The following is a 25846-nucleotide window of genomic DNA, read 5'->3' as shown; positions in this document are numbered from 1 at the left end:
CGTGACAGTTGTTGAATATCTTTTTGATTGCAGGCCAAATAGGTAGCATTTGGCATGGCGCCATTAGCAATTTGATTAATTAAGGCCACATAATGTACGAACACTGACAGTGACTTACAAGATCTTGCACGATGCACGCTAACTATGTCCAGTTTGTTTATAATTTTTTATCGACATAAATATTTTCTTCTAGCGGACGTGTCTTTAAATGATTCATTATGATTCTCAAATATCAAGAAAACAAAATATCACAATATTCCGTAATACTTTTTTTTAACTATTTCAAGTTATCGAAAAGTAGAAAAATAATGGGGAAGATAGAAATTTATAGACTTATTAAGTTTCTATACGCATATGTTTGCACTTCATAAATAAAGATGGCGCTAAAGGTACTACGTTACCAACTGTAGGTTTCGATTGAAGAAGATACACTTGTCAAACATTTTTGTATAAATATATGTATGTACATGAATAATAGTTTGCAATTTGCTATATGAATATTATTAGATATATATGCATATAACAATTTAAGGTACATGAGACACAACTTGTAGATGGATTGAGATTTTTTAATAATGCGTACTTCTACGAGCAATTGCGCGTTTTACCGGACGGAAATCTCATTTTTCATTTAATCTAGTCTTTGCATATGACTGCACAATAGCAATATGTTATCAGTCATGTTCATTCTTTCCGCTCTTTGCTTTCGTATTTATTAAACTTATCAGTAATAACAGTTGACAGCCAATTGTTATCTAGCAGTAAAGAAAAGTGTATATTTATACGTTAATCGATGATCGAAATGACGATCGTGAAAGTGGGGTTTCGCAATAGATCGCAATATTTACTTCGCTATACTGCGAAAAAGATAATCTGAAGAGCATTATACGTTTAATTTTATCTGCAAAAGATGCCACGTCGTATAATTACTTACGTCCATAGTATTTAAAAATCGAATATTCTTTTTATCTTGGCAACGATGCAATCGAAATATATACACATCTATTGACAAATAATACGGGGAAGTAATGCGATAAAAGTACCAAATATGTATCTTGATGCAATGAAATTAGTTGTCACATGGAGGCCATTTTGCGCAAAATTGGAATGTTAAATTAAATCTATGTACTCTAAAATTTCAATAAAGTACTTTACATATTTAAAATGCAAAAAATTCTAAAGCTTTTATCTCTCCTATAGTTGTACATAATTGTTTCAGTACTAAAAGTCATATTTCAATTTACCTCGCATTTAATTTACATGTAATATTTGTAATCTATACTATACATGTACATACGATATATACATGCAGGCATATCTAAAGATTTATAAGGAAGTACAGCAGCGCCTCTATGAACTTCGATAGCGATGAAAATGTATTTTCCTTTTTCTTTTTCGCCTATTCTTTTCAAAACATTTCCTTGGAATAAGCAATTAATTGTCTCGTCATTGAATCGTGTTGAGTTCATTTTCATTGATTTAAATTCATCTTGATTGTTTTTCCATTTCCTTTTTCTCTTTTCCTCTTCTATCCTTTGCTTGTCTTTTTAATCCGCGGCAGACATGTTTTTCGTCTCTGTTTCGTACGTAGAGCAATCTGGTGGAGTGTTTTAGTAGCTATAAAAAGGACTGCTTTCCTTGCAACACTCATTGGCTGTTGCATCGTTGTGGTGAATGGGTGATATAACACATTGTTTCTTGTTTAGCAAAATAATCTGAGAGTACAAAAAAGGACAGAGTAACAACATTGCAATTCTATTCGTTGCTCGGTGAGTGTCACATTCGTTGTGTTCTCACACTACCTTCTACTACTTCGAGACGTATATAACCAAAAATATAGAGTCGCAACTTCTCGCGAATACATATGTCCCAAGCATATACTGTGTGCTGTTGTGTAATCGTGTTTATCAGCTGTGGCGGCAAAGGTGACCACTTCACCCCGTCAGTGATTCAGATTTCTACAGCGTATTGAGTACTCTGATTAAAGACGTAACAAGGTAAGAAGACCAAGAGACAAGATTGCATTTTGCTGCTGATATTCTAAGGCGAACGTCAATCTGCATTATACCCTGATTTCGCTGGCATGAAAGACTATCGTGACAAATGCGAATCGGATAAGAAGCTACATATTGAAGAAAGAGAAAAGGAGTAGAAGAAGAAGGCGTACAGAGAAATACATCGTCGGACAGTGTCATTTTGATATCTATCATTGGAGGACCGATCTTGCAGCTCTTATCCCCGCATCGCGGCGGTATGAAATAACAAGAGGCTTGATTTGATCGACAAAATCGACGACTTTAGTAGAGGCGGCGACTGTCTGATTTGTAGCGTCCGTACTCAGTCCTCAGTGTAGGCTAGTCGGACGCACAGTTGTCGTTGTCTCGACAATTTCCAAACGGTCGTAAAATTCTTGGCAAATCTTTTCCGTAACAACTGACGTTTCATTACTCGAGATATTCTCCAAACATTTGTGTTATTTCTACACATTTAACCAGTGAGAAAATACGAGTATTTTCGTAAAGGTATTCGGCAGAGGTTATCTTTAGATAAACAAACCACGAAAGTAGAAATTTCTTGTGATTTTTGCTAAGTACATTTCCAACGAACTTTGATAAGGATCATAACATCAAGGAGAAAACCACAGAATCAGGAAGATTGAGAAAAGATAAGTGTTTTTTGACAAGTTCGGTGTTTTATACACGACGCACAAATATGGCGACAGACATGTGCATGCAACAGAATTGTACCTATTCTATCGGATTTTTGTATGAAATGATCACAGAAGAGATGTGGACGCCATGGAAGGCGATGGTGGAATATTTCGATTACACACCATGGCTGTTTGCTTTGCTTGGAAGTACCCTGATTGGACTGACTGGTATTTTCCCCCTATTTATCATCCCCATTGAAGAAGGTGCCAACCTAAGGACCGGAGGTAATATTTTTCATCAATGACACGTAATTGATTTCCTTTTTCCTTTGTTATCATGTTATTTTTTTTAATCAGCATGAACCTATTAAATGATTCATGTGGAATCATGATGTTTTCCTGTTGCGAGGCATTCTGACTATCGCTAAGGGAGGTTATGTATACAGTGTACTTTCATTTTACCGCGCACGCGGGAAATAGCTTCACAATAGGTTTAATACAGGTGATCTGTACCAACGAAGTAATTTGTTATTTTATAGCACGACGTTTATGGTTAATACAATGCTTTTACTTCTTTTATTTTAAACTTTACGTAGAGATTTCTTTTTACGTATATAAATGGCATGCGCGTATGAATTTACCGTAAACAAATGAAGTTCTTCAATGAAAATGTTCAACACTAATTAATGTGTTCTTCAAGCGTGTTCTTCAAGCGTTATCTTTGAATCACGTTTTATTTGCTGGAAGATTAGATTATTAATAAGAACTAATGAAATTAACCATTTCTTTTTAATGAAATTCTAAGAAGTTATCTAATCAATCTTCCCCGTACTAACTTGCAATAAAATATTATAAATTAAGGTGATAAGGGCCTACATAAGTAGTTTACCGTGTCACGTAAATTTAAGGGTAGGTTGATGAAATAAAGGGTAGGTTGAGTCGTAACACAACTACTGTCTTTTATTTTCTAGCATAGATTTACACTGATCGGCGAGATGTTCACTGTTCGATGGTTTTGTCTATTTCTCTCTAGGTGTTCTCGTCTCATTACGGAGAAAAGCTCGGTGTGAGTGTGCCCTTTTTAATTAACAACGCGGATTCGCTGTTCGCACCTTCCGTTAAGAAAAGTGAGGGTAACGTTACACGATGCCAATTGGTTATAGGTCATGTTAATAAATGAAGATAGGAGGAGAAAGCCTCCTACCAACGTGGCTAGTAGGTAACATTGATTATGGGAAAAACCAGCTTTTTCGTTAGTCAAGTATTGAGTTTTTTCCATTACCTGCTTTCCCCGTAATTAGTAAGGACGTATGACAACTTAAGGGTTGTTTCAAGGGCCATCCATAAACAGATAATACAAAAATAATAAACTAAAAGTTTAAGTTTAAGGTGGGGCCCTGGGCTAATTGAGGGTACGCGGTGAAGACTTGCACACATCCGGCCTCTAATATGAATTGACGTTACAACCGCGTGGACGTAGGATGATGTTTTTCTTTAAGATTCAATGATCATTTGCAGAAGTAACAAATCGTTTTGTAGAATATTCGTTGCAAATAACCATCAAAACCCGTTAGAAAAATATTGCCTAATATCAGTCGTCGTACCGTTTAAAATATATTTGTCTTTATTTTTTAGTGATCGCTGCTGTTTGAATGTTTTCCACTAAACTTTAGCGTAATATGTCATGTGACCCCGATAATGTCAGTATACTACGTAGCTATTTGACAAGAATACGAGATTGTTGTATTCGAGGTAAGATAAACGCAAATATATACGTATTTACACGAAAGCGATTTTGTTACGTTTTTCAGACCCTAAGTTATGAATTGCAGGTATATCGTTAATAGTATAAATACCGAAACAATAATAAATTTCACAGATTTGAAATTCTTACTTCTCTAGTACGGATGTTTATGAAATTATAAATAATTTTATGATCTTTTTTCCAATGTATTCTTTAAATAGTCCGCGAACAGAGAATAGCGTATACATTTGCAAGAGATTACGTCAGATTGACAGTTATATTTCTTACTCTCCAACCGTGTTAATGCTCGTCAGTATGGCCAGTATCCTGTTTATCGTAATGTATGAAAATAGGATCATTTGCCATTGATTTTACTAGAAACGTGTGCTCGATCGAATCGAATGGAAAAGAATTATTCGAAAGACAAGAAAAACACGCTTGTTACACGCTTTCTTCCTATTCTATCCATTTAATCGTATAGTTCTTCTAGGAATAAAAAGATAACGGTGTTTCAACAGGAAGATTACGCAAATTGTTGGAAGTTAACGTCGTTGTGTATCTCCTAGCGATTGTTTATAATGTCTCCATGCTGTTCGTTCTTACTTAGAAAAAAATTGTCTAATTTTGTGTATACAAGATTGCCATGTTCCTCGAAAACTGCGATACCACGGTAGACGAGGTAAAAATAATGACGAGTTACTACGTACAGTAGAAAGAATTCTTCCCGGTGCCCGAAAAGAAACGCATTCGGCCACTTGCAAAGAATCTGCTGCGCAATACTGCGCATATTGTTTACCCAGCCTTTCGATGCATCGTGCCAAAGGCTTCTCTTGAAACATAATCTTGTCTCTCTCAGTGGAGTGCTACGAACTGCGCCAGAATAACTTTGTCCTTCTTCGAATCGCACGAAGTTGATACCGTGTCGGTGTTGGAAGATAATTTGTATATTTGAATCACTTTATTTTGTTTCTACATAAAACGTTTTATATTTTGCATTCGTGATATATTCCTTTGAATATTACAAATATTACAAAGTTAGGATTGTGGCCAACCTGATGATGGATTTATGGTTCACCATGGAATACCGGATCGTGCACCCAAAGGAAGCGCCTGCCGTAACCGGTCAGGGAAAAAAAAGACGAAATTTCGCTTCGACCCGATGTCAATGACCGAGGATTAATTCCGATCTGTGAAACGAGAGATATATTTTCTAGCGTTATTACGTGTCGGAGAGAGTAGCAGTAGCTGTTTCGTCTCGTTACGTAGTGATATCAGGTGAAATTAGGAAAATGCAGACAGGGTAGTCCATTGTGCGTGTACGAAACACGTTAAGAGAATCCCTGGTCCGTGTTAACGCGCGATGACTCTTGTTCCACGCCAATGTGAACAGACAAGGTCATGGAACTTGCGTGGAGATGGCATGCATTGTAGTAACGAAATTTGTAAACTAGGAAACAAAGCGGGCAATGCAAATGTGATCTCGTATATATTCAACAAATTACGTTCATTTTGGCAGACGAATATCGGAAAAAAGCAAACCTTTTTATTTAACCTTTGAAACTTTAAATTTTCTTATTCGTGTGGGATTTTTTTCCTTTTTGCCTATTCTTTTAATTGATTTTTATATCATGATAAGATAATAAAATAGTTGAAAATATATAATAAACGAGGAATTACTAATTTGAAAATTTCACTTTGAACAAATAGAATAGGGAAGGTGAAACCGGCCTTCGAGCTTCCAAAAATCGACTAGGGGACGTAGAGGTAAAAGGTCGAATCGAAGCAACGACGGCAGAAGTGCTCGGATCGCGCCAACATGTAAAGTTCACGTGTGTGAATGGCTTACCGTGGCACACACTGTACGCCGAAGGTCGTGGAACCTGTTGGACACAGCGGAGAATACGAATGAAATTTCCAATTCCTCCGTGGGTGGAATGCACGTTGTATATATGTGTAACGTCGTTTTAACCGGTAGAAAGAATTCAAGGACACGAGGTAGTTGAGGCAGATGGTCTCCAGGCAATTTCGACGCCACTTCGCAGGTTATTATGTGAAAATGTATTACTTTAACCTTAACTGCATACGAAATAGATTTCTTTAATTTGTCGATTTATGCAGATTTATTTCTTCTTTGCATAGAGAATACGTTAGCGCTACGAGCAAGTTTGAAATTTTTTGTCGGGTCAGTCCTTTAACTTTTCTTCTGCAATGGTCACCTGTCAACCCGTACTTCTTATTCATTTTTACATGGAAACTTGCTACCTGAGATTGCAGGGGTCCCCTGGGTTACAAAGGGCATTCCCGAGTCTCTTATCGAAGAAAAACCGGATCAGCTGTTGCAGCCGACTTTCACTGGCCATCTTCCATCATGCTTGGCTACAAAAAGGAGAAACTGTAAAAACGAATCGCCGCTGTACCTTTTCCGTTGCAAAACTAGTTGACAATAATTTCAGTTTTCACTTTTACGCTATCATTGCTCTCGATTTTACGATATGTCTCGCAGGAAATCCACTGCTTGCAGGGTCTTCGCATTGTTCTAGAATTTACTTGCAAAGCACGATCAATAGTCGTAGGTCCATTTAAACGGTAAATTACAACTAGCGAAACTGAATTTAAATTGTTTCCTGTAACGCGACTGTGACTCTCCGAGCCGTACAGTTTCTCGCAGCGAAGCGAATTGTTATTCTCGTTTATGACTCGAACGAGACCTTTCTTGTTCCTTTTCTCCCATATCTCATCGCCAGGCACGTGAATCATACGTCTGTTTGTTCTTGGCAAGTTTAAACATCGCTTTTGGTCATCGACATTTAAGAGCTTGTCCTCTTTCTTCTTCTTTCGTTCGTAGCGACGCGCAGGGGTTGAGAAAAGCCATTTACATCGCGAAACTGCAAATCGATGATGCAAGGTTGTGTAAGCCGATTTTCTGCCATTCAACGATCGGGGACCGCATTCTCGTTTACGTGTATCCCCTCGAACCTTCCATCTTTCATTATGAACGGCATTCCTATCGCGGATTCCGTTACCGATACGATCGTCCTTTTATACTTCTATCGACTATTATCTTTCTGATGCTACAGTCTTATCAATTACATCTAAATACTAGCAATTTCAAAACGTGAATTTAGATCGTTGTCTGTGAAACAGATTCCTCGAGTTAATAACATATATTTAGACGTATTAAAAGTTCGGATGAAAAAGGCCGTCCGAAGCCTTGGGGAATTAACGCGTTTAAGTCTACATCGTCATTACTCCATTTAGAACGGAACGATTGTTACGGACAAATCTGGAAATGATCGCGTGGATGGCGCGCGGAACGAAACAGCTTCCCTCGTTTTAACCGAGAGAACGACTGTTCTCGAACGAATCTATTATCGAGCGTGTCTCGCTGCTCTGCTCCACGATTTGCGTTCACAGATGCGTTCTCCATTTCTCTTTCGCTCAACCCGATCGCGATTAGATTGTGACAGGCGGTTCGTTCGTGGACGAACAACTTCAGCTGCATCGAATCGCGCGTTTAATTTCTTTCAATGCTTCTACACGCCATCCGATCGATTTTTCTATTTCAGAATCACGCGACACACGTACCGCGTTTCCTCGTAAATGTACTATATGCTATATAATTTCGCGTGCAGGATCACATTTGACATTTGACGTTTCTTGGCAAAATTCACGCGAAGAACGTGGCCAAATTTTTCTTTCCTTGCGCGAAACATTTCCTTACGTACGGTTTCTTCGTTTCGTGGTTGGATTCGGTGTGCTCGGTATCTTGTTAGTCGATTAATTATTCCATTGCGGACAATTAGGGAATCGTCTTTTAAACGATTCGTTAGATAATTATTATCATGCTCTGCCAGTGCTCTACATAGCGATGATGCTCTAATATCGTTCACAACCGCATATAGCTTGTTATCGGACGTTTTTTTCCTATGCATCCGTGTGTTTATCAGAATCGTTTTTGGTAACAACGCGTCATCGTGTCTATTTTGCTTAACACTGGACCGAATTAGACAACGCTATTCCACGCGTATTTAATTTTGCAACCTGCAAAGGACGATTCTCGTAGACTCGTGTCTGAGCTAAACGCGAATCTGCAAACTGTATTTTCTTAGGAAAGCGTTCTCTCTACGGTTTCTGGGAACAATCAGTTTTGGGAATTGCCAACGAGAGATCAGATAATTCCGCGCTCTCTGCCGAATAAAATGATACGCGGTTATTGCGTTGTAAACGTTTAAACTCGTTTAAATAACGATCGAAGTGAAAAAGACGCCTAACACGCAGCATTTTTTACTTACATTTTTCGGTTTATTTAAAAAACTAAAGGAGAAAATCAAACCCTAACACGCGATAGAGTAGATACTTTTGGTAAGAAAAGCATCGGCAGAAACTAGAATATCACTGTCGAACCGTGTTATCGACGGTCTTTTTGCGACGCTATGTTTTTATCAATTATCCTGCGATATTTATGCACGTTAGGTACTGTTGCTCCATGCAATTATATAACGGCTGCTCGTAATGGCAAGAATGCGGAGAACGAGAAAGAAGTATTTCGCGCGTTCAGGCAACAAGGTACCCGATTGTTTGAAATTGCAATAGCAGAGTTTGTCACATGTTCGGAGAATACAGTGATTACTTTTCAAAGTGTAATTAACCTCTGATCGTGTGTTTCAGATAACTTCGTCGATATATAGCGTTTCGAAAACCAGCGAAAGACCTGTCGCTGATCTTGCGTAACTATCGGCAGATATAATTTATCCGATACGAAGCAATGAAAAATAAAAGGAAACAATGAACGTCAACGTTCTATTGATCGATTCCCGATACGGTATCGAATTATCTAGTTGATAACTTTGTAGCGACATTGTAGTTATTCCATCGCGTGCCGTCGTGTTTACTCTTTATTCATAACGTTTGTTCTAAATTACGTCACTTATCCCTTTGATTGTATCTCTATGGCGAAGTTCTATGGGTTTTTGCGATCAAAACATTGCAATTTCGATCACGCTGCTGCTATTTTATATTCGCGTTTTCCCTCGAAGAACATAACGATGACTAAATTCGTGAAACTACAATCGATATTCTAATCTATGCAAATTCTCCATATTCCTGGTAAATACATCGAATTCCTACTAGCAATTTGTAACGTTGTATCGGTATTTCATCGTGAAAAAGGCGCGACGTGATTCTCAAACGATTCTAGGAATTTCTTGTAAACTCGGAGAGCTAGAACCGACGAATACTCATTATCGCGCGATGCAATTCGCAATTCGAAAGATAATACACGCATCATTGTCGTCGTTCGGCAGTTTATCGAGAGATTGGCGTTGCTACGTTTGAGTAATGAAATCGCAGCCAAACAACGCGAGAATTGATTGTAATTTCGACAAATAAAAAAAAAAAAAAAAAAAAACAACGTCTGTAGAAATTGGTAGAGGTTGTACGTGTATGTAAATTCCGGGGAATTCCGTTCGCTCTTAAAGTTTATGGTTTATCTCTCTTTCTCTTTCTTTCTCCCTGATTTCGCTATCGTTGCGTGTTTCAAAATCAAAACATCGAAACTGGGGAAGAGTAACGTCGTATATATTATCAGTTGGCATTACGTGAATCGTAATCTATTTGAGCGACGCTTAATTCTTGATTTCTTCGTGTACACGGTAATTCGGAAGTTCCTTTAATTCGAAACGAATCGTAATCTTAGATTATGTTGGCGAAATGATAAAATGATAGAAAGTGGTTTTCTACCTCTGGTAGCGTTTGATGCTACCAGCGCGAAATGGAGGTCAGCCGTTAAATAATTTACACGTTGTGGTTGAGCGATTATTTAAAAATATGCGTGTTGCGTAACATGCGAAAACAAGCTCGCGTTACTCGGCATCGTTCGTTTAATTGGTCATTATTATTATAAAGGAAACAGGGAAGTGGTTTCGTCGTTGGAACGATCGTTTTCGGGTAGCGCTTCATCGTCAATTTTATTACTAACGACTTATTGTTCCGATGGTCGATCGCGAAACCGTGTTACGGCAAGCCTTTTACGATTATAGTGGCTATCGAAGATTCTTAACGACGCTAACGATATAACTTTTTTCTTGCTTGATCGATGGGCGTTTAGTTCTAGCTAGCGCGACACACGTGTAATATTATATGTAAATGCTCATTCGCTTTAAATACAACTGAGAGACGTATAATCTACTGAACCGATGTATCGATTACGAGGACAGTGCAAGGTTCGCGTTGCCAACGAGAAAATTACTCGAAAACTAAATTTGTCATCGAAAAGAAGGTCTAGATACGCGGGTTATATTTGTAAAATCGTATATCGGAAAAACGATGATACTGCTTCGATTAATCCTTGATCGGTAGATTTTTCAAAATACGCCTATTTGCTAGTTTGCTTATCGCTACGGCAAATGTTCTTGATCTCTGTGGACACGTTTTACGATTTTGTACGCTCGAACAATGTTAGACGCGTAAATTGACAGTCCGTAGCGGTACACATCTGCGTAACAACGAGAATTTTCCGTAACAGGTCACTGTATCCAGCAGGCCACTTAAACGAAATAAGCGTTTATCGCGTAAAATAATTAGCGCTACGGTAGTACCACTTAACGAGTGCCATTCGCGATGAAGGCTAATTGATCAAAAATATGTATATCGATTGTTGTGAAAGCAGACTTGTTAATTGTTCCATATCATCGTTATCGTTGTTGCATATTTTTCCTGTCACTTCGTTACAGAAATAAGAATGCAGATATTTTGCAGTGAAATTATTGAAATAATTTGAATCTGAATATTTGAAAAACTCAGGCTGTTTATCGAGGCCAGTCTACTTCACTTTTTCTACATATTATTTCTACAAGAAGTGGAGCAAGGTCTATCGAATAATTATCTCGTCTGCAACGAAACGATAAAATTATTTCCACTCGATTTTTAATAAAAATTACCACTTCTTGAACGCCTATTATTACGATTAAGTAAAACGGTTAGACACCCGCCTATTTTTTTTAGGGAACAAAGATAATAACACGCTTTACGTAACCTACGATGAAATGAGATGTACCGTTAGATCACGAATTGTAGTTGAAAAAGAGCCGAAGTATAATTGAATTCGCATATTATTTTATCGTTATTTATTTTAATTTAACGTTATTATTTTCAAAGTATAATTGGCTATGTGGCAAAATGAAATATCGTCCGATTAAATTTCAACTGTTGTATCTTTTCCTAATCGAAAATTCAGATAACTCGATATTCTATATATATGTATGTTTGTATCGAGATCGGTCATTCTAAATTATCATTGATTACTGAAGAGAAAGGAGATAAGGGCCAGATCGTATTTTAACGAAAGTATCCACGCCCATAAAGAAACTCAGTCGATGGTAAAATTGTTAACATCGCGCGATTTAGCTTTAAATTTATCGGCTTCGTACAGAAAAGGCCAACCATCCATCCGTGCACAGACGCGTATGTGCGTGGGAGGAGAGTTAGAACAATTTTCTAGAACGTGTTCGATCTGTTAAGTACAACCTCTTGCACTTTTTCATCCAATGACGTGTAATTGTTTTCCTTATCCTGTGCCCATGTTCTATCTATAATTTTATCAATTTTTCCGCAGAACTTGTACGATAATAATTATAACAATAAATTATATCGATCGATATAAAAATAATTCGTAAATGTTGCTTCGTTTTCTAGAACCTTCTTTAAGAACGCCGATCCTCTTTATGTTACAGATAGCGCTAATACATTGAAAATATTGCTGAGCTTCGCAGTCGGTGGCCTTCTGGGCGACGTCTTCCTGCATCTGCTACCGGAAACATGGGCGAGCAGTTCTTTGAACAAAGGTACGAAAATACTACAGCAAGGAAATGAAAAGAATCAGTGGCGCCAGCTGCGCTCTTGGCAGATAATAAAAAACTATAGTCAACTGGTGGCTCGTTCTTGCTTTGGCGAATCATACGAGATAACGAACGAACCAATCACGAAGCACGAACAAATTTGGAACAAAATTCTCCTCTATTCTTTTTCATTCTTCTTCGAGTTCGGAGAATCTTGAAAGTTGTCGCAATTGAATACGAAGTGTTCGAAACGAAAATAACGTATATTTTCTATCCCTACCTTCGATTCGAAGTGCTACGAAATCTATACCATCACGCGCGAAACTTATCGCTAATGTACAAAGAATGACGACGTTTCTAGGGTGATCTAATTTAGTTCTTTATACGTCATTGACGAAACATTACCTAATACACAATGTGTACTATAGAGTTATGTAATGAGAAAGTTGCAAGGGGTAACAACCTTGAACGATTTCTATTCGGGAAGACCCACGAGTTTATCGTGTGGTGGCTAGCGTCAGATAAAAGAAAGAAGTTTCAAAAAAAAAAAAAATATAGGAGAATAGTGTCAAAGATTAAGTCGAGGTCGTTAAAGAATCAATCGATCGACGCAATATCCATGCATCGAGCGTGAAACTCGACTGATCTCACTATGTCGTTTAATCGTAAAGTATATATATGCAATTCGCATGCACAAACACACGGACTTGACAGTCGGTTTTATCGATCTTTCCTCTGCAAAAATTTGCAGTATCATCGTATAACGCGAAAGAAGCATTAAAGATTTCGAAACGATTCCTGCTAAAAATAGACGAATCTCTTCTTTTGCCTCGCCATTTTTGTGACGGTGTATTTTTGGTTTTACAATACGACTCGTATAAGAATAAGCAGCAATACAAATTTCAATCGAAGATCATATATTTAAATTACGGGCCACTTTGGCCTCAGGCTGCAATTCATCATATTAGATCTATGCTAAGCATGACTCGAGGCGATCCTTCACCTCCGTTGACTGCTTTATGAGCGATTCAAACGGCATTCTCAAACCCTATTGTATTTCAGTTGCGGATTTCAATTGCCAGCTGTCCTCTCCTAAATGAAACTGGCTCGTTTCTAGTCCACCTACAATTTCTCAGTTACCTTGGCCATCTTTTTCTCTTACAGATGACTGTGTCTAAGTCCTCTCTAAGATCTAGAATCGCTTTACACGTATCCGTTCAAGTTACATCGTTTTGTTTCAGCAACGGATGATAGACATCCGTCGATGACGTGCGGTCTATGGGTACTAGGAGGCTTCTTGGTATTCGTCATAGTGGAGAAACTGTTTGCTTTCGAGCAAGAAGCTGAAATCGAGGATACGTCCGTAAATAAAGCAGAACTGTGCGAAAAAACTAGCACTGAAGCTGAAAAGGAGATGGAAAATAACAACTGTATTAATTTGATCGGAAGCAATCCGAAGAACGGTTTTTCAAAGCGACTTCCCAATGAATTTTCGAAAGCCATTAACGAGGTAATACGTCGATTCTAAAATAATGTATGATTGAAATACATCGTTCTTGAACACGATACTAATACAAGCGTTTCAAATTATTCTTACAGTTGCGGCCCTTTTTAGAAAAGAAAAACGGATACTCCGAACTGCCGAATAATTTCAAAGATAACCATAAGAACGGCTTCGTTAGCAACGGCATGAAGCCAGTATTAATGTGCAACGAGTTGTCGAATACCCTAAAAGGTTTGCCGTTGAACGAGGTAAAAGATTGTTTAAAGAAATTTGCGAAGAACGCTAATGGTTTTTCAACCGAGTTGTCGAAAGGTTATTTAAAAAAAGACAAAGCGGGCAAAGCTTCTAGCGATAAACAGATTGTTGCGAAACAAAAGTCCAAGCATATAACTGGCTATCTTAACCTGATAGCCAATATCATAGATAACTTTACTCATGGATTGGCTGTAGGCGGCTCTTTCCTCGTATCCTTCCGTTTAGGTGCTCTCACCACGTTTGCTATTCTCATACACGAGATTCCGCACGAGGTCGGAGATTTCGCAATTTTATTACGCAGTGGATTCAACAGATGGGATGCTGCGCGGGCGCAGCTTCTCACAGCTAGCGGTGGCATTTTTGGAGCCATGTCTGCAATAATTTTCTCTGGCGGTGAAGTAGGTAGGTATCGCTTCTTTAAAATTGTAAGGAAAACCGCTTGAGAATTTCTTCGCTCAATGAATGTACATTTTTAAGATTCGTGACAATTATATTTCTTCAGGAGCGAAAACAAATTGGATATTGCCCTTCACCGCGGGTGGCTTTCTTCATATCAGCATGGTCACCATTTTGCCCGAACTGCTTAAGGAAACTACTAATCCTAAAGAATCTTTGAAACAAATAGTCGCGTTGCTCTTTGGTATTACCATTATGGCATTTTTAACGATTCTTTTCGATTAATAGAGTTACTTCATTTAGCAATAGCATTAGATACTACTTGTCGATATATATCGACACGTATCGAGTGTAAGTTTTTGTTACATTAACGTTCCTTGATACGTGTCGGGACAAGTAATTCGAATTTGCCATAAGAAATTCTACCGCGTAATACTTGTTGCTCAATGATGGTGCATCCATGCCGGGAGACAGAGGAAACGAAGAACGATGGTTAACGACTGACCAAATTCATGTAGAAGTTACTTTTGTACTGATTTTTATTTCACATAAAACTTCATAGTCATCTGTATATTTGAAATAAGTTCACGTTTAGATAATTCGATAAATAAAAATAACGTCGATCTCCTTCTGCGGTAATTAATGTTCTTCTGATAGCGAGAGACAAAGAAAACAGGGATATCTGTACAAGTTACTTTTATATTTTTCGATCGTTTATCGGGGATCGTATTATCGGCAATTCGGTATTATCCATCTACATTGTTGCATTAAGGGATACTCTGTTACAAACCTGGCATAGTTTATACATAAATATACGTATGTTCCTCCATAAACAATCGAAAACTTGTTGCATGAAACGTCATTCCGTTTCTATGATATCGACTTATTTCGCACTTAAACTTCGTTATCTAGGCGTTACACTGTGAAACCAGTATTGACGTGTGACTTTCACGTTGTAAAACATCATCGTGTACATAATATCTATGCTTCCTCGTTTACTGTTAAAAAATATTGCAACTCAAAAAAAGATTGTAAATTACTCAAAAAGAAAAATAGTATATTTTGTGGGTACATCTATCGGTTTGTTCGATCATTCCGACAAATGTATAATTTAAGTTCCTAATGTATCGAACTCTTAACTACCTTATTGTGAAAGGAGGAAATAACATATTCCTGATGATGAACAATATGCGAAAGATATTATGTAAAATCTGTAAAATTGGTATGTAGATATAGAGTCATTGTATTTAATAAAATTTGAAAGATTATGTAAACTCAAGTATTTTAGAGAAGTTTACGAATTAGATGAGTTATTGAACGGAGATTCCATCTATTCTCCGTAGTCTCGTGTATTATCTAAAGGTGCTGGTTTTATAAACCGAACAAAACGCAATCCTTGTACTTAAAGGATTATTCTTTTACAACAAAAACCTTGATACATGAGCATCGTTTTTAAGCACATGTAAATAGAAATTCGGAATTACGAAGCTAGTTTAATCAGCGATTTGGCAAGTATATTTTCTATAAACTATGACTTCACGAACAAACTGTTCGTATGTAATCACTATTATTTGTAAATAAAGTATTTTATTCTATGATATATATCTTTGAACAATTTTTTTCTATGAAACAACACAAATGTGAACAGTAAAAAATAATTTATTAAATAATTTTCTTAAAACATAAAAATACACGACACTTTCATTTCTATTTACTGGATGGGTAACACAGATTTCTTACATGTTATATGTACAGAATAATTTTCTAATTTGCATATATACACACACGCTTTTGTTATGATACATTGTACATTCATCTGTTAAAACTGGTAATAATTTGACAACAATGTTTGTGAAATATCCACGGCCAATATTCAAAATATTCATGCCAACGATTTTCTTCATCACGCGTGAAAACTTTGTACAATTATATCTACACGACATGAAATAAATACTGAAGCTCAGTCATTACGAACGTTTAATTATATCTTGCCTTTCTCTCTATAACTCATCGTGGGTAGTTTCGAGTGTTTGAAGCATGCCTATTAGTATATTTAAGTCATGATGCAGATCCAGTATGTGCTGTATAATGGGAAGAAATTCGTCTTTATGTTTTCTCCACTTGTCGATACAGATGGGAGCAGCAGTGATCATGCTATCAGAAATAGTTTTAAGAAATTCATAATTAGTTCTCAACAAATCAGTAAGATCAATTTTGAAGCTTGTTATCATTAAATTGCTTAAGCGATCGCAATATGAATATTTTAATAATTTTCTCTCAATATCAGCAGCAGAATATGCTTTTACTCTTAGTTCTTGTTGTGCAACGTCGGTGATATATTCTATATGCTGTCTCTCTACAATTAAATCATTGATTAATTTCATAACTTTCATCTGTACTTGTAATTGGCCATCGACTAAAATTTGTCCAAATATTTCTACTCCTCCATGATCGACCCACACTTTTTGTGCTATTGGAAACTGCCTTATCAGAGCACCCAAAGCAAAGAGACATCTTGACTTCAAGTCTGATTTACTACTTGTAGACAATATATGTAAAAGTTTTTGAACAAGATCATTTTCCAGTGCTTTTAATTGCACTTTAGGATTAGATTGGACAGCTGCACCCAGAAGTCTCAAAGCTTCGATCTTTATTTCGTTGTTTGTTCCATTGAGGCACGGAGATATAATTTTATTCATACTGTAATTGAGAAATCATGAAAAAATGACTTTGATGTTGATATTTAGTTAGAACAAAAATTGCTTTTTATACATACCCTTCCATATCAGCAAAAACTTTGGCATTATCAATGTGATGAAGCAAGTATTCTAAATTGTACAAAATATCTAAAATTCTTTCTATTTCTGTAGTCGTTAAAATTCCCATAGTGACTTTATTTTTATAAGCTTGAAACTTTTTAATGTAGCTACTTAACAAGTCCGAATCGCTAACAGTAATATTTATTTCAAATGATTTAAATTCTTTCTTCAAAGCTTCATAGTCTCTAAATTTTTGCCTTATTTTTTTTGAGTGTTCGATCTAGAAATATTTACAAATGATTTAAACAAATTCCTTATATGTTATACAGAGACTATAGTTAAAGGTAGTTACATCTATTTCTGGAAAATCTTCACCGTCTTGTTTCATTTTTTTCAATCTGTCTTTCAATTCTTCGATCGAGTAATTAAACAAATCAGACTTTTCTGCTGGTACATGATCTTTTTCTTCAAGGATTGTGTTCTCAGGATGCAACATTACAGAATTTGTATTCGTACTGTTCGAACTTTTGTTCGAATCCTCTTCTTTTACATTGTTATCGTCAATTAATTTAGCTTCTGTTACTCCACTTTCAAAATTGTGTCGAACATGTAATCCTGCAGGTATAGGTGTACCTAATGAATTAAATGAATTAAAAGGAGAATTGATATAACAAGAACATAAATTGATGTCTTTTCTATGAATGAATAATTAAATTATTAAATTAAAAAATGAAGTAAATGACCAATCTATTTGCACCTTTAAATAAAATTCTCTATACGTCACTGTGGTACAAGTTGTAAAATATCGTATTTGAATAAACTGCAGATAATTGAGACGATAATAAATAAGAAGTTTACATAAAAACTTTTCGTAAACTTAACGGTACTGCGCGTAAGAAAATGGCCTGAATACTACAGACATATTGTCTCGAAGAAACCGCGATGTCAAATTTGACTGACGTGGTCTTAGGAAGAGAACAATCAGTTGCGTAAAAAAGTAGTCCCAGAATGTACGTAGAACGAAAGTAAATAAATGTTCGCTTACCTTTTTTTACAGTTTGCCATTCTCGAGTTGGTACAAATGTGGTTTCATTTTTTTCAAGGCTTCCGAGAACTACCGGTAACAAAAGTAAACAAGTTAGAATAATCGTATTGGATTGCATTCTCATCTTTTCCTGTGGTTAACCGAGGGTTACGACTTTTCTCAAGATGCGGCGATGACTTTTCATAAAATTATTAAAATTCTCTTAATGATATTTTGTTAACTATATTACAGAAAATTTTCAATTTTCCTGCGAGTCTCTTTCATCGCGCTTTTGTTCAATTTAAGTATTATTCACGTGTTGCGTCCGATATTTATTCAGTTAGTGTGTCAATGTTAGTATCATGTCTTGCCACCAGGGCTTACGTAGACCAATAGTCGTTCAGTACGACGTTGCCAAATTTTTCATTCAAATTGTATTACTGTATATTAGCCGTTTTTAAATAATTACTTGAGATTGGTATATACAACAGACAAAATATTTTGGTACTTTACAAAAATATATATTCGTAAATATGTAATACTAAATTTCTTTATTATTTTCTTAGGGAAAAAGGATTGAAAGTAATCACATAATATATTCCACTATTTTGAAGGAGAAGTAATATTTTACTAAAAATTCAATAATTAAATCTTCCATGTTTACATCGAATAGGGATTAACATATATCAGTATGTACTTATATATATAACCTTCTGTTTAGGAATAATTTATACGTTTAATTTTTTGTTATCTTGCGTGAGATTCTTACATTTATCGGCCAAGAATAATGATAAAAAGAGTGAACTTGGACAGTTATATTTTTCATTCGATTCATTTCTTTCATAACCGGCAGAATATTCGCGGAGGGTAAATAATACCCGTCGAAAAGTCTTCAGTGTTGTTCGTGATATTAGATGGCAACGCTGTTGATGATAGTTGAAAGTACATCGACCAATCAAAGAGAAGAACGTATTCTAGGCGCGCAAGGCTGAGTACGTGAAACTCATTTGCTACGCGTTCGTCTAGCACGTGCGACCACTGTTCTTCGCGCAGCGAACGTTGTGCGCGCGGCGTCTTTGGCTTCTCTACTCTCGTTCGGCACGCACACTCCAACGGGTTGCTTCTATACTTCCACTAGCGAGAATCCTTTAATATCAAGTCGATCGTCATGGCAGAAGAGTATCTTTATGGTAAATATTAGAAGCTGTGTTATCGGGAACGTTGTGGCTCCTTTATTTTGTGGAGCACGCTATTACTTTCGTCGTCATTGGCCATTCGACGCGAGCGGTATTATGGTCGAGACGCCGGCTGGTTTTCGGCCATTGTGACGAGGAGACCCCATTGTCCCCTAAAGAGCTAACGAACTTGATTTTTTTTTATCAAACTATGGTACAACGGCAAGCATTTACGATATTCCGTGTGCGTACTCTTGTGATTTCTGTGTTCAGGAATTACCCTCGAAGGACTGAATTCTAGCGAGGTATGGGATCCAGAGCATAAAAACGACGACTCAGACGGAACAAACCAACATTTCGGTGCCGATCAGAAGCTGATCATAAAAATGGTAAGTAAAAAATATCGATAGAAATTCACTGGAAATTTGCGTTATATTTTTTCTTTTTCTTTTTTTTTTTTATTGCTGCTTGATACATTATATACGTTTCGTTTGGTTTTCATGTTCGGTTAAGAGTAACGGATTTTCATTAACGCGCGATTTCATCGAGAATCGCCCTTTTATTCGATTTGCGATGTATATCTCTGATTTATTTCCATACAAAGTTGCTGTATTTTTACGAACTCGCCAATATTTCGTATATGTGTCTATTAACCGTGCAAAAATATATGACCAATATTTGGCGTCACTAGCAATCACGATTTTTCGAGCGCTTTCATCACTTCTTGTTAGGTTTGCGCGCGAATTTTTAATCGTAATAGGAAATTAAAATGCTGCTCTTTATTATAGCCTCCATTCTTTGTTTTCACGCGCTAGAACCCTCTTTTTGTTTCCGAATTTTCGAGAAATGAAAGCAATGAAGATTTGTGATCTTGATGTTTGTCCCGTGAATGTGTATTATTTACATATATTTTAATGTAAAAATATTCGCTAATTATAGATAAACAATCCAACGTTTATAAACGTATGTAAATCAAGAATGTTTGCCAAGCTTCTTTTTTTATAGAAGTGTTCATAACTGTTTGTAGCAGTCATATTTTACAATTGATTAGGATAAAGATTTTATTTCTACATAAATGGGACTCCTTTCATAAATTTGTGTAATAATTATACACAGTTGTGGTTCTTGTTGTCATTGCCTTACATGAAACACTGTTATTTCTATATACATGCATATGTATGTATATGTACTTTTTTAATGTATTTTATAGGCTCTTCTAGGCCCAGAGGCTAAACCTGGTGAACTTAATGTATTACAAGTTGAAGCAATGGGCTTAAAAGGACCCATCAAAACACCGATTGCTCTACTGGAGATGGGAAAAACTGCACAGATTATTCTGGATCTCAGTTTTCCTGACCCTCCAGTCACATTTACTTTGGTTAAAGGAAGTGGTCCTGTTCACATAGTAGGACATAATCTACTTGGTAAGAACGAATATTGTCTATTGCTATATCGAATTTAGGATACTTTTTATAGCAAAACTTTAACATCTTATTTGTATAATTAAGTTTCTAATAAAATGCATGTTAAGGTATTGATACCCTTTTTTCGAGTAATCAATTGTATTAAATTTAAACAGTACATAGAGAAGGGCGATAATTGCAACTGGACGCCTTTTAACAGTTGTGATAATAACAATATAGCAAATTTAGATGGAAACTGGAACTGCAAAAGTATTTGAACAATATCGTCAAACGTTAAATTTATGGAAATACATATTTCAGAGCTCTTTTATCTAGTTATGTTTGTTTTGTTTCGAACGAACAAGAACGTTTTGTTTGTTTTCTTAGAAAATGCATATGAAATTGAAGATGTTGAAATAAACCATACAATATTAATTCGGATTTTTCAGGTACACACATGGAGGAGTTTGATGATATGGATGATGAAATGGAAGAAGAGAACATCGATGATGATGATGATGATAAGGTATAGAAATTATAATGATTAATCTAGAGTAATGATATAGATAATATGTACATATTAAAAGTTGTTGAAAAAATTACAATTAAAGAAAAGATTGTATTAATAACTGACATTCTAATTAGGCTTGCATAAGATCTTTTTGAGAATTGATATATGGAAAATGCGGAATATTTTCGACTGAAACAATTATATATAAATAGATCAACTTGATATTAGCAGTCTTTGTTATGCTTTTATTATGTATATTACCAGAGGTGATAGTATTTCATTTTCTATATATTAGGAATACAAATTTCAGGCACCGCAAAAGAAAAGAAAGCATTCTGCAGAGGGTAAAAAAAATGGCACGAAGCGTGCCAAGATGGATGAAGCTGTAGACAAATAGAGTCCTAATATTAAAATGCTGCTATTCAATCATCCCCGAAAAACAAGTTTTACCAAGAGTATTTTAAAATCCCATTATATGACTTAAAATTTCCCCGGGGGTGCGGGGGGAGGGCGGGAGGGCACTGAAGATTGAGGAATAAATGAAAGTCGTGGATATAACTTTCTGCGTTTGTATTTTCATTCCATGTGTCTTTTCTTTTTTTCCATAATAAATCATCCCATTTTAAAATAGTTGCTTTTATTCCTTACTTATCATGTTTCCTCCTTTTTCCATTTTTTGTGTTCAGATTATAGTTTTAGTGTTATAGGAACAGGAAATGCATTAGAATGTCAGTAAACAATACAATCTCTTATAAAACAAAATTTCGCATCTAGGTTTCCATTTTAATGTAACACTTGTACTTTGTAGTACTTGAAACTTTGCGAAATATTTGCACAGTTATATTCTATTTGTTACTTTAACATGTTAGGAGCCAGAAGATGAGGAAGACGATGAAGATGAACCCAAGAAGAAGAATGCCAAATTATCAACTGCAGCCAAATACAAAAATCAAGCTAATAAGAACAAGAAAAAATAAGCATGAGCCTTATTACTATGGAAACAACAAACTTTTAAGTTAGGCTAAGCGTAAGTCCATCAATATCATCCGCATTTGTGCGAATCTAGTATCGTTTCACCAGATTATCAGACGACAACGTTGCCTTCCACGTTTCTACAACACAACTGGACCAATGAAAACTATTATAAAATATTACGCTATGTACGAAGAATAATGTCGCATTTCTTTGATGTATAAAAATTTTAATTATGTCATATGTCTGTTACGAACAGAAAGTGGAATTTATTTTAATAATATTTTTCCCAAAATGCCTTAGAGGAATGACCCGTATTAAACAAACTCTACGGGATATTAAGAATGTGAATCAAAAATTATTTTTTTGACAAAATTTTATGGAGTTGAAAGTTCAAAGGGCATTCTTCTGAGAGCCAATTGTATGTGTTAACTTGCTTTGTTTTGTTACGGGGCTGCTAAAGAAAAGAAAGAAAAGACCAAATTGTGATGAAAATTACTAAAAAAAAAAAAAAAAAAAAAAAAAAAAAAAAGTGTAATGCGATGTAAAAACAAATGTGAATTTTTAAAAGCAAATGTGGAAAAAATAAACATATTTGGCCCAGTTGTTGTTAATAAAATTAGTGGAAAGCACGGACGGACCCACAGTGAGGTGTATTCGTATTGTTTCCTTTTTGTCTTCTCCGATGCCGTGTTCACACATCGATACTTCCAATGATGCGAAGATACACTATTCTAACGTAGTAATGTAAACGCGATTCGCAGAAAAAGAAAAAAAAAAGATGAATTACTATGCTCCTTAAGGGAAAACAGAAACAAATTTCGAAGATAACGTTCCAGTGTAATTTATTATTTTCGTGTGTACAAGATGGGGAAAGGGTAATAGTCACAGAACCCTTATGCTAGAATGTTATTAATGATTGTAAAGAGGATAAAAAAAAAAAAATGAGATCAGGATTTTAAAAAAGAAACATAGTTACGAGTCATCTCGATATTCATTCCATTTGATGAAAGATAACAGAAGAGGGGATTACACAGGTGTACTACACAATGTGATGCTCTTACATCAGTGTCATATGCGATAAAAGCATATGTAATGCGTGCATAGGACACGCCCATACGATTGATAAGTAGTCTGTACACCTATTTTGTACATATACGATACAATAAAAAATTTCACAACTTTTAATCAGTATTGCACGATGTAATCTTTATTTAGACGCCTTTCCTAATTGTACAAGAAAAATAATGTATTCGTAGTTTGCGGAGTTTTATGACATCCAAGCGTTTGTCATTTGTTAATACAATCAAAGATATATAATAATTATTTAGTGAAAATGATTTTTCGCCATTATGTGAAGAACAAAAATTGCCTGTTTATAAAATTCTCGATGAAATAAATACAAGCATCATGTTAATGATTTTTAATTTATAAGAGGTACATCAGCTTATCTTATTAGGAGAGTCCTGTGACTGTTTACAAACGAACAGAACCTAAAAATTTTATAGATTACTATATAACTAAATTTTTTGACATACTAAGGTAAGTGAAACATCATCAATGAAATTAACAATACGAAACATTTTGATGTGATGTAGTTGAAGGTCAAGAAAATTTCACCGCTGATCGCTAGCACGTAATATTCGCTATTATGATATGCAGAATATTAGTTGTAAAAACGGCTTGAACAGGAGTACAGACGCGAAGATTTTTCACTCAAGTAGACAATGTCAAGTAGCCAGCGAGAAATTAACAAGTTTATATCAACAAGTACGTTGAATACGAGTCGTTTCATATGGATATTTAATCAGTGGTCCTAATATATGTATATTTGAAAGGTGGCAGACCTGAAGGAAACAGTTATATCATTAGAAAACATAATACAATTAAAGGATGTTCAGTTGCAAAATATGCAAAGAGATAATGGTCGACTATCGGCTGAATTGAAGAAACAACAAAGATACGTGAGGAACCTGAAACGTAAGACTTTGGAAACTTGATTCGAGTTCATCGCGATTCTTAAATGTATCGACTTAATTTCAGAGCAGTTGGACGATGAAAGATTCCTCTATCAGAGAGAAAAGGATTTCTTTGACAGTGAAAGGCAACGACAAAAAGTACGATGTGGTGCCTCGAAATTATCTCAACGAAGAAAAGAATTAGAAGTAGTACGAGAATGTTTGGAAGATGAGAATAAATCGCTGCGAGAAGAATTAAACGAAAAAGTGGAGACAACGTACAATTTGTGTATAAAGTTTTTGCGAATGAAATATGCTAAGGATTCGTTGAGGGAGAAATTTGATCAATTATTGAAGGAGCATCTAGGAGTAATGTCGGATATGATGGAGAAATTAGACGAAGCAAGAGAAGAACTCAATATAATCGTCTCCGAAAAATTTCAAGACCCTTTACCTTTGAGCAAAGCAAAATTTTTGCAGGTGACTTTCATAAAAATGCAATTGATCCTAATCATTTCTCAATTGTATAATGTTTTATTTTTTATTTTCTTTTTTTAATATAAAAAGAAATCATTGTTTATCGCGTGAGCCCTCAGGTGGTGCAACGAAACGCTCGACTAGTTCACGAAAATGCGACGCTCAGAGTACAAATACAGCAATTGACGTTAAACATCGAAAGATTAAATAACTGTATGCAAAAGACGAAGTCAGTGAACGTAGACGCAAAAATTATTGCCAAACTAGCAACGCAAAATAAAAAAAGACGTAGCAAAGAATTTACAAAATGGCTACCGTTTCAGTAAGATCATACGTTTCGTAATAGATGTCAGTATATTACCTGCTTTTTTAAAATACATTTTGCTATCTTTTTTTAATGTTTTCCCTCTTGCATCCTACTCTTCTTTACCCCGAAAATTGATCGGACGTATTTATTTTCCCCTAGTTTATATGAAAAGGAAGTCGACAAAACTTTGTCTCTTACTAAGTCGTCGAATACCGAAAATCCCGTTGATTACTCTGGAGATGCGAAATTAGTGTCGAAATTTCGATCGGATAGTATAAAAAAGTACGCGGCTGCTGCGGTACAAGAAATTCAAACTGAAGAAACACGGAAATTTCGAACGGAACGTGCGCGCAGCGCACCAGAAATTCGACTAGCGAAAGCACAACCAAGCTCGTCGGCGAATATTTGGGCATAGCTTTTGGTCGAATGAATGTACGGCATGCCGTAACGAATACTTAGGACTACGAATCTAGGATGTTGTTGTAAAAATGTAAATGTTATAATTATCTTTTTTATATTTATTTTCATTTTCGTTGAAAACATATCGACTGTAGAATATAAAATGCGATGTATCAACTGTAGATTAAGTGGCGTGAAAGTAAACTGTTTAAACGTTGTTCCACCAGAGGGCGAGTTCGGTATGAAACAATCAGTTTTATTTGCTCGGTACCGCGTTAAAGTCGTTGTGTCTTAGTCGACTGTGTAATTTTGCGATAAAAATAATTTCAACGACCTTGGAAGACGAAAATGCTGCGGCAAAAAGACGACACGAAACTTCCGGTTCGAGAAAAACTGCCGCATCGAAATAACGTTCTAAATCTTCCTTTTCTGGTAAGTAAATTAATTCGTGTAATCTGTACGTACACGGAACGGATA

At 35.8% G+C, this 25846-nt stretch overlaps 3 protein-coding genes and 1 pseudogene across 7 annotated transcripts; 3 read left to right on the top strand and 1 right to left on the bottom strand.

Annotated features, from left to right (window-relative positions):
• Positions 1-1523: 1523 nt before the first annotated feature.
• Positions 1524-15986, top strand: LOC117238253 (zinc transporter ZIP13 homolog). 4 transcript variants are annotated; one of them, XM_033503030.1, is made up of 5 exons: positions 1524-2935; positions 12125-12235; positions 13474-13739; positions 13829-14390; positions 14491-15986. In XM_033503030.1, exons 1-5 carry the CDS (start codon positions 2713-2715, stop codon positions 14667-14669), a joined length of 1341 nt encoding a protein of 446 aa, XP_033358921.1. In that variant the 5' UTR covers positions 1524-2712; the 3' UTR covers positions 14670-15986. The 4 variants fall into 4 exon arrangements, with proteins under 4 accessions (XP_033358921.1, XP_033358913.1, XP_033358931.1 ...); XM_033503022.1 differs by having other exon boundaries at positions 1544-2935; positions 13471-13739; XM_033503040.1 differs by lacking the exon at positions 1524-2935 and adding an exon at positions 4292-4402 and having other exon boundaries at positions 13471-13739.
• A 166-nt stretch (positions 15987-16152) lies between these two features.
• Positions 16153-18541, bottom strand: LOC117238244 (nucleotide exchange factor Sil1). The gene is made up of 4 exons (XM_033503009.1): positions 18189-18541; positions 17496-17776; positions 17161-17423; positions 16153-17084 (listed from the first exon to the last, which is right to left on the bottom strand). The coding sequence occupies exons 1-4, from the start codon at positions 18310-18312 to the stop codon at positions 16385-16387; spliced, it is 1368 nt and encodes a 455-aa protein (XP_033358900.1). The 5' UTR covers positions 18313-18541; the 3' UTR covers positions 16153-16384.
• Positions 18542-19135: 594 nt separating this feature from the next.
• Positions 19136-23416, top strand: LOC117238295 (nucleoplasmin-like protein). 2 transcript variants are annotated; one of them, XM_033503106.1, is made up of 5 exons: positions 19136-19357; positions 19616-19731; positions 20553-20766; positions 21195-21271; positions 22126-23416. In XM_033503106.1, the coding sequence occupies exons 1-5, from the start codon at positions 19336-19338 to the stop codon at positions 22231-22233; spliced, it is 537 nt and encodes a 178-aa protein (XP_033358997.1). In that variant the 5' UTR covers positions 19136-19335; the 3' UTR covers positions 22234-23416. The 2 variants fall into 2 exon arrangements, with proteins under 2 accessions (XP_033358997.1, XP_033359004.1); XM_033503113.1 differs by lacking the exon at positions 22126-23416 and adding an exon at positions 21567-21835.
• A 121-nt stretch (positions 23417-23537) lies between these two features.
• On the top strand, positions 23538-25597 carry LOC117238308 (annotated as a pseudogene).
• Positions 25598-25846: the final 249 nt, after the last annotated feature.

Source organism: Bombus vosnesenskii, unplaced genomic scaffold (assembly GCF_011952255.1).
Source record: "Bombus vosnesenskii isolate JDL3184/JDL3185 unplaced genomic scaffold, Bvos_JDL3184-5_v1.1 scf7180000013264, whole genome shotgun sequence".
NCBI lineage: Eukaryota > Metazoa > Arthropoda > Insecta > Hymenoptera > Apidae > Bombus > Bombus vosnesenskii.
The sequence above is the reverse complement of the archived record's forward strand: the minus strand, read 5'-3'. Positions and strand labels throughout refer to the sequence as shown.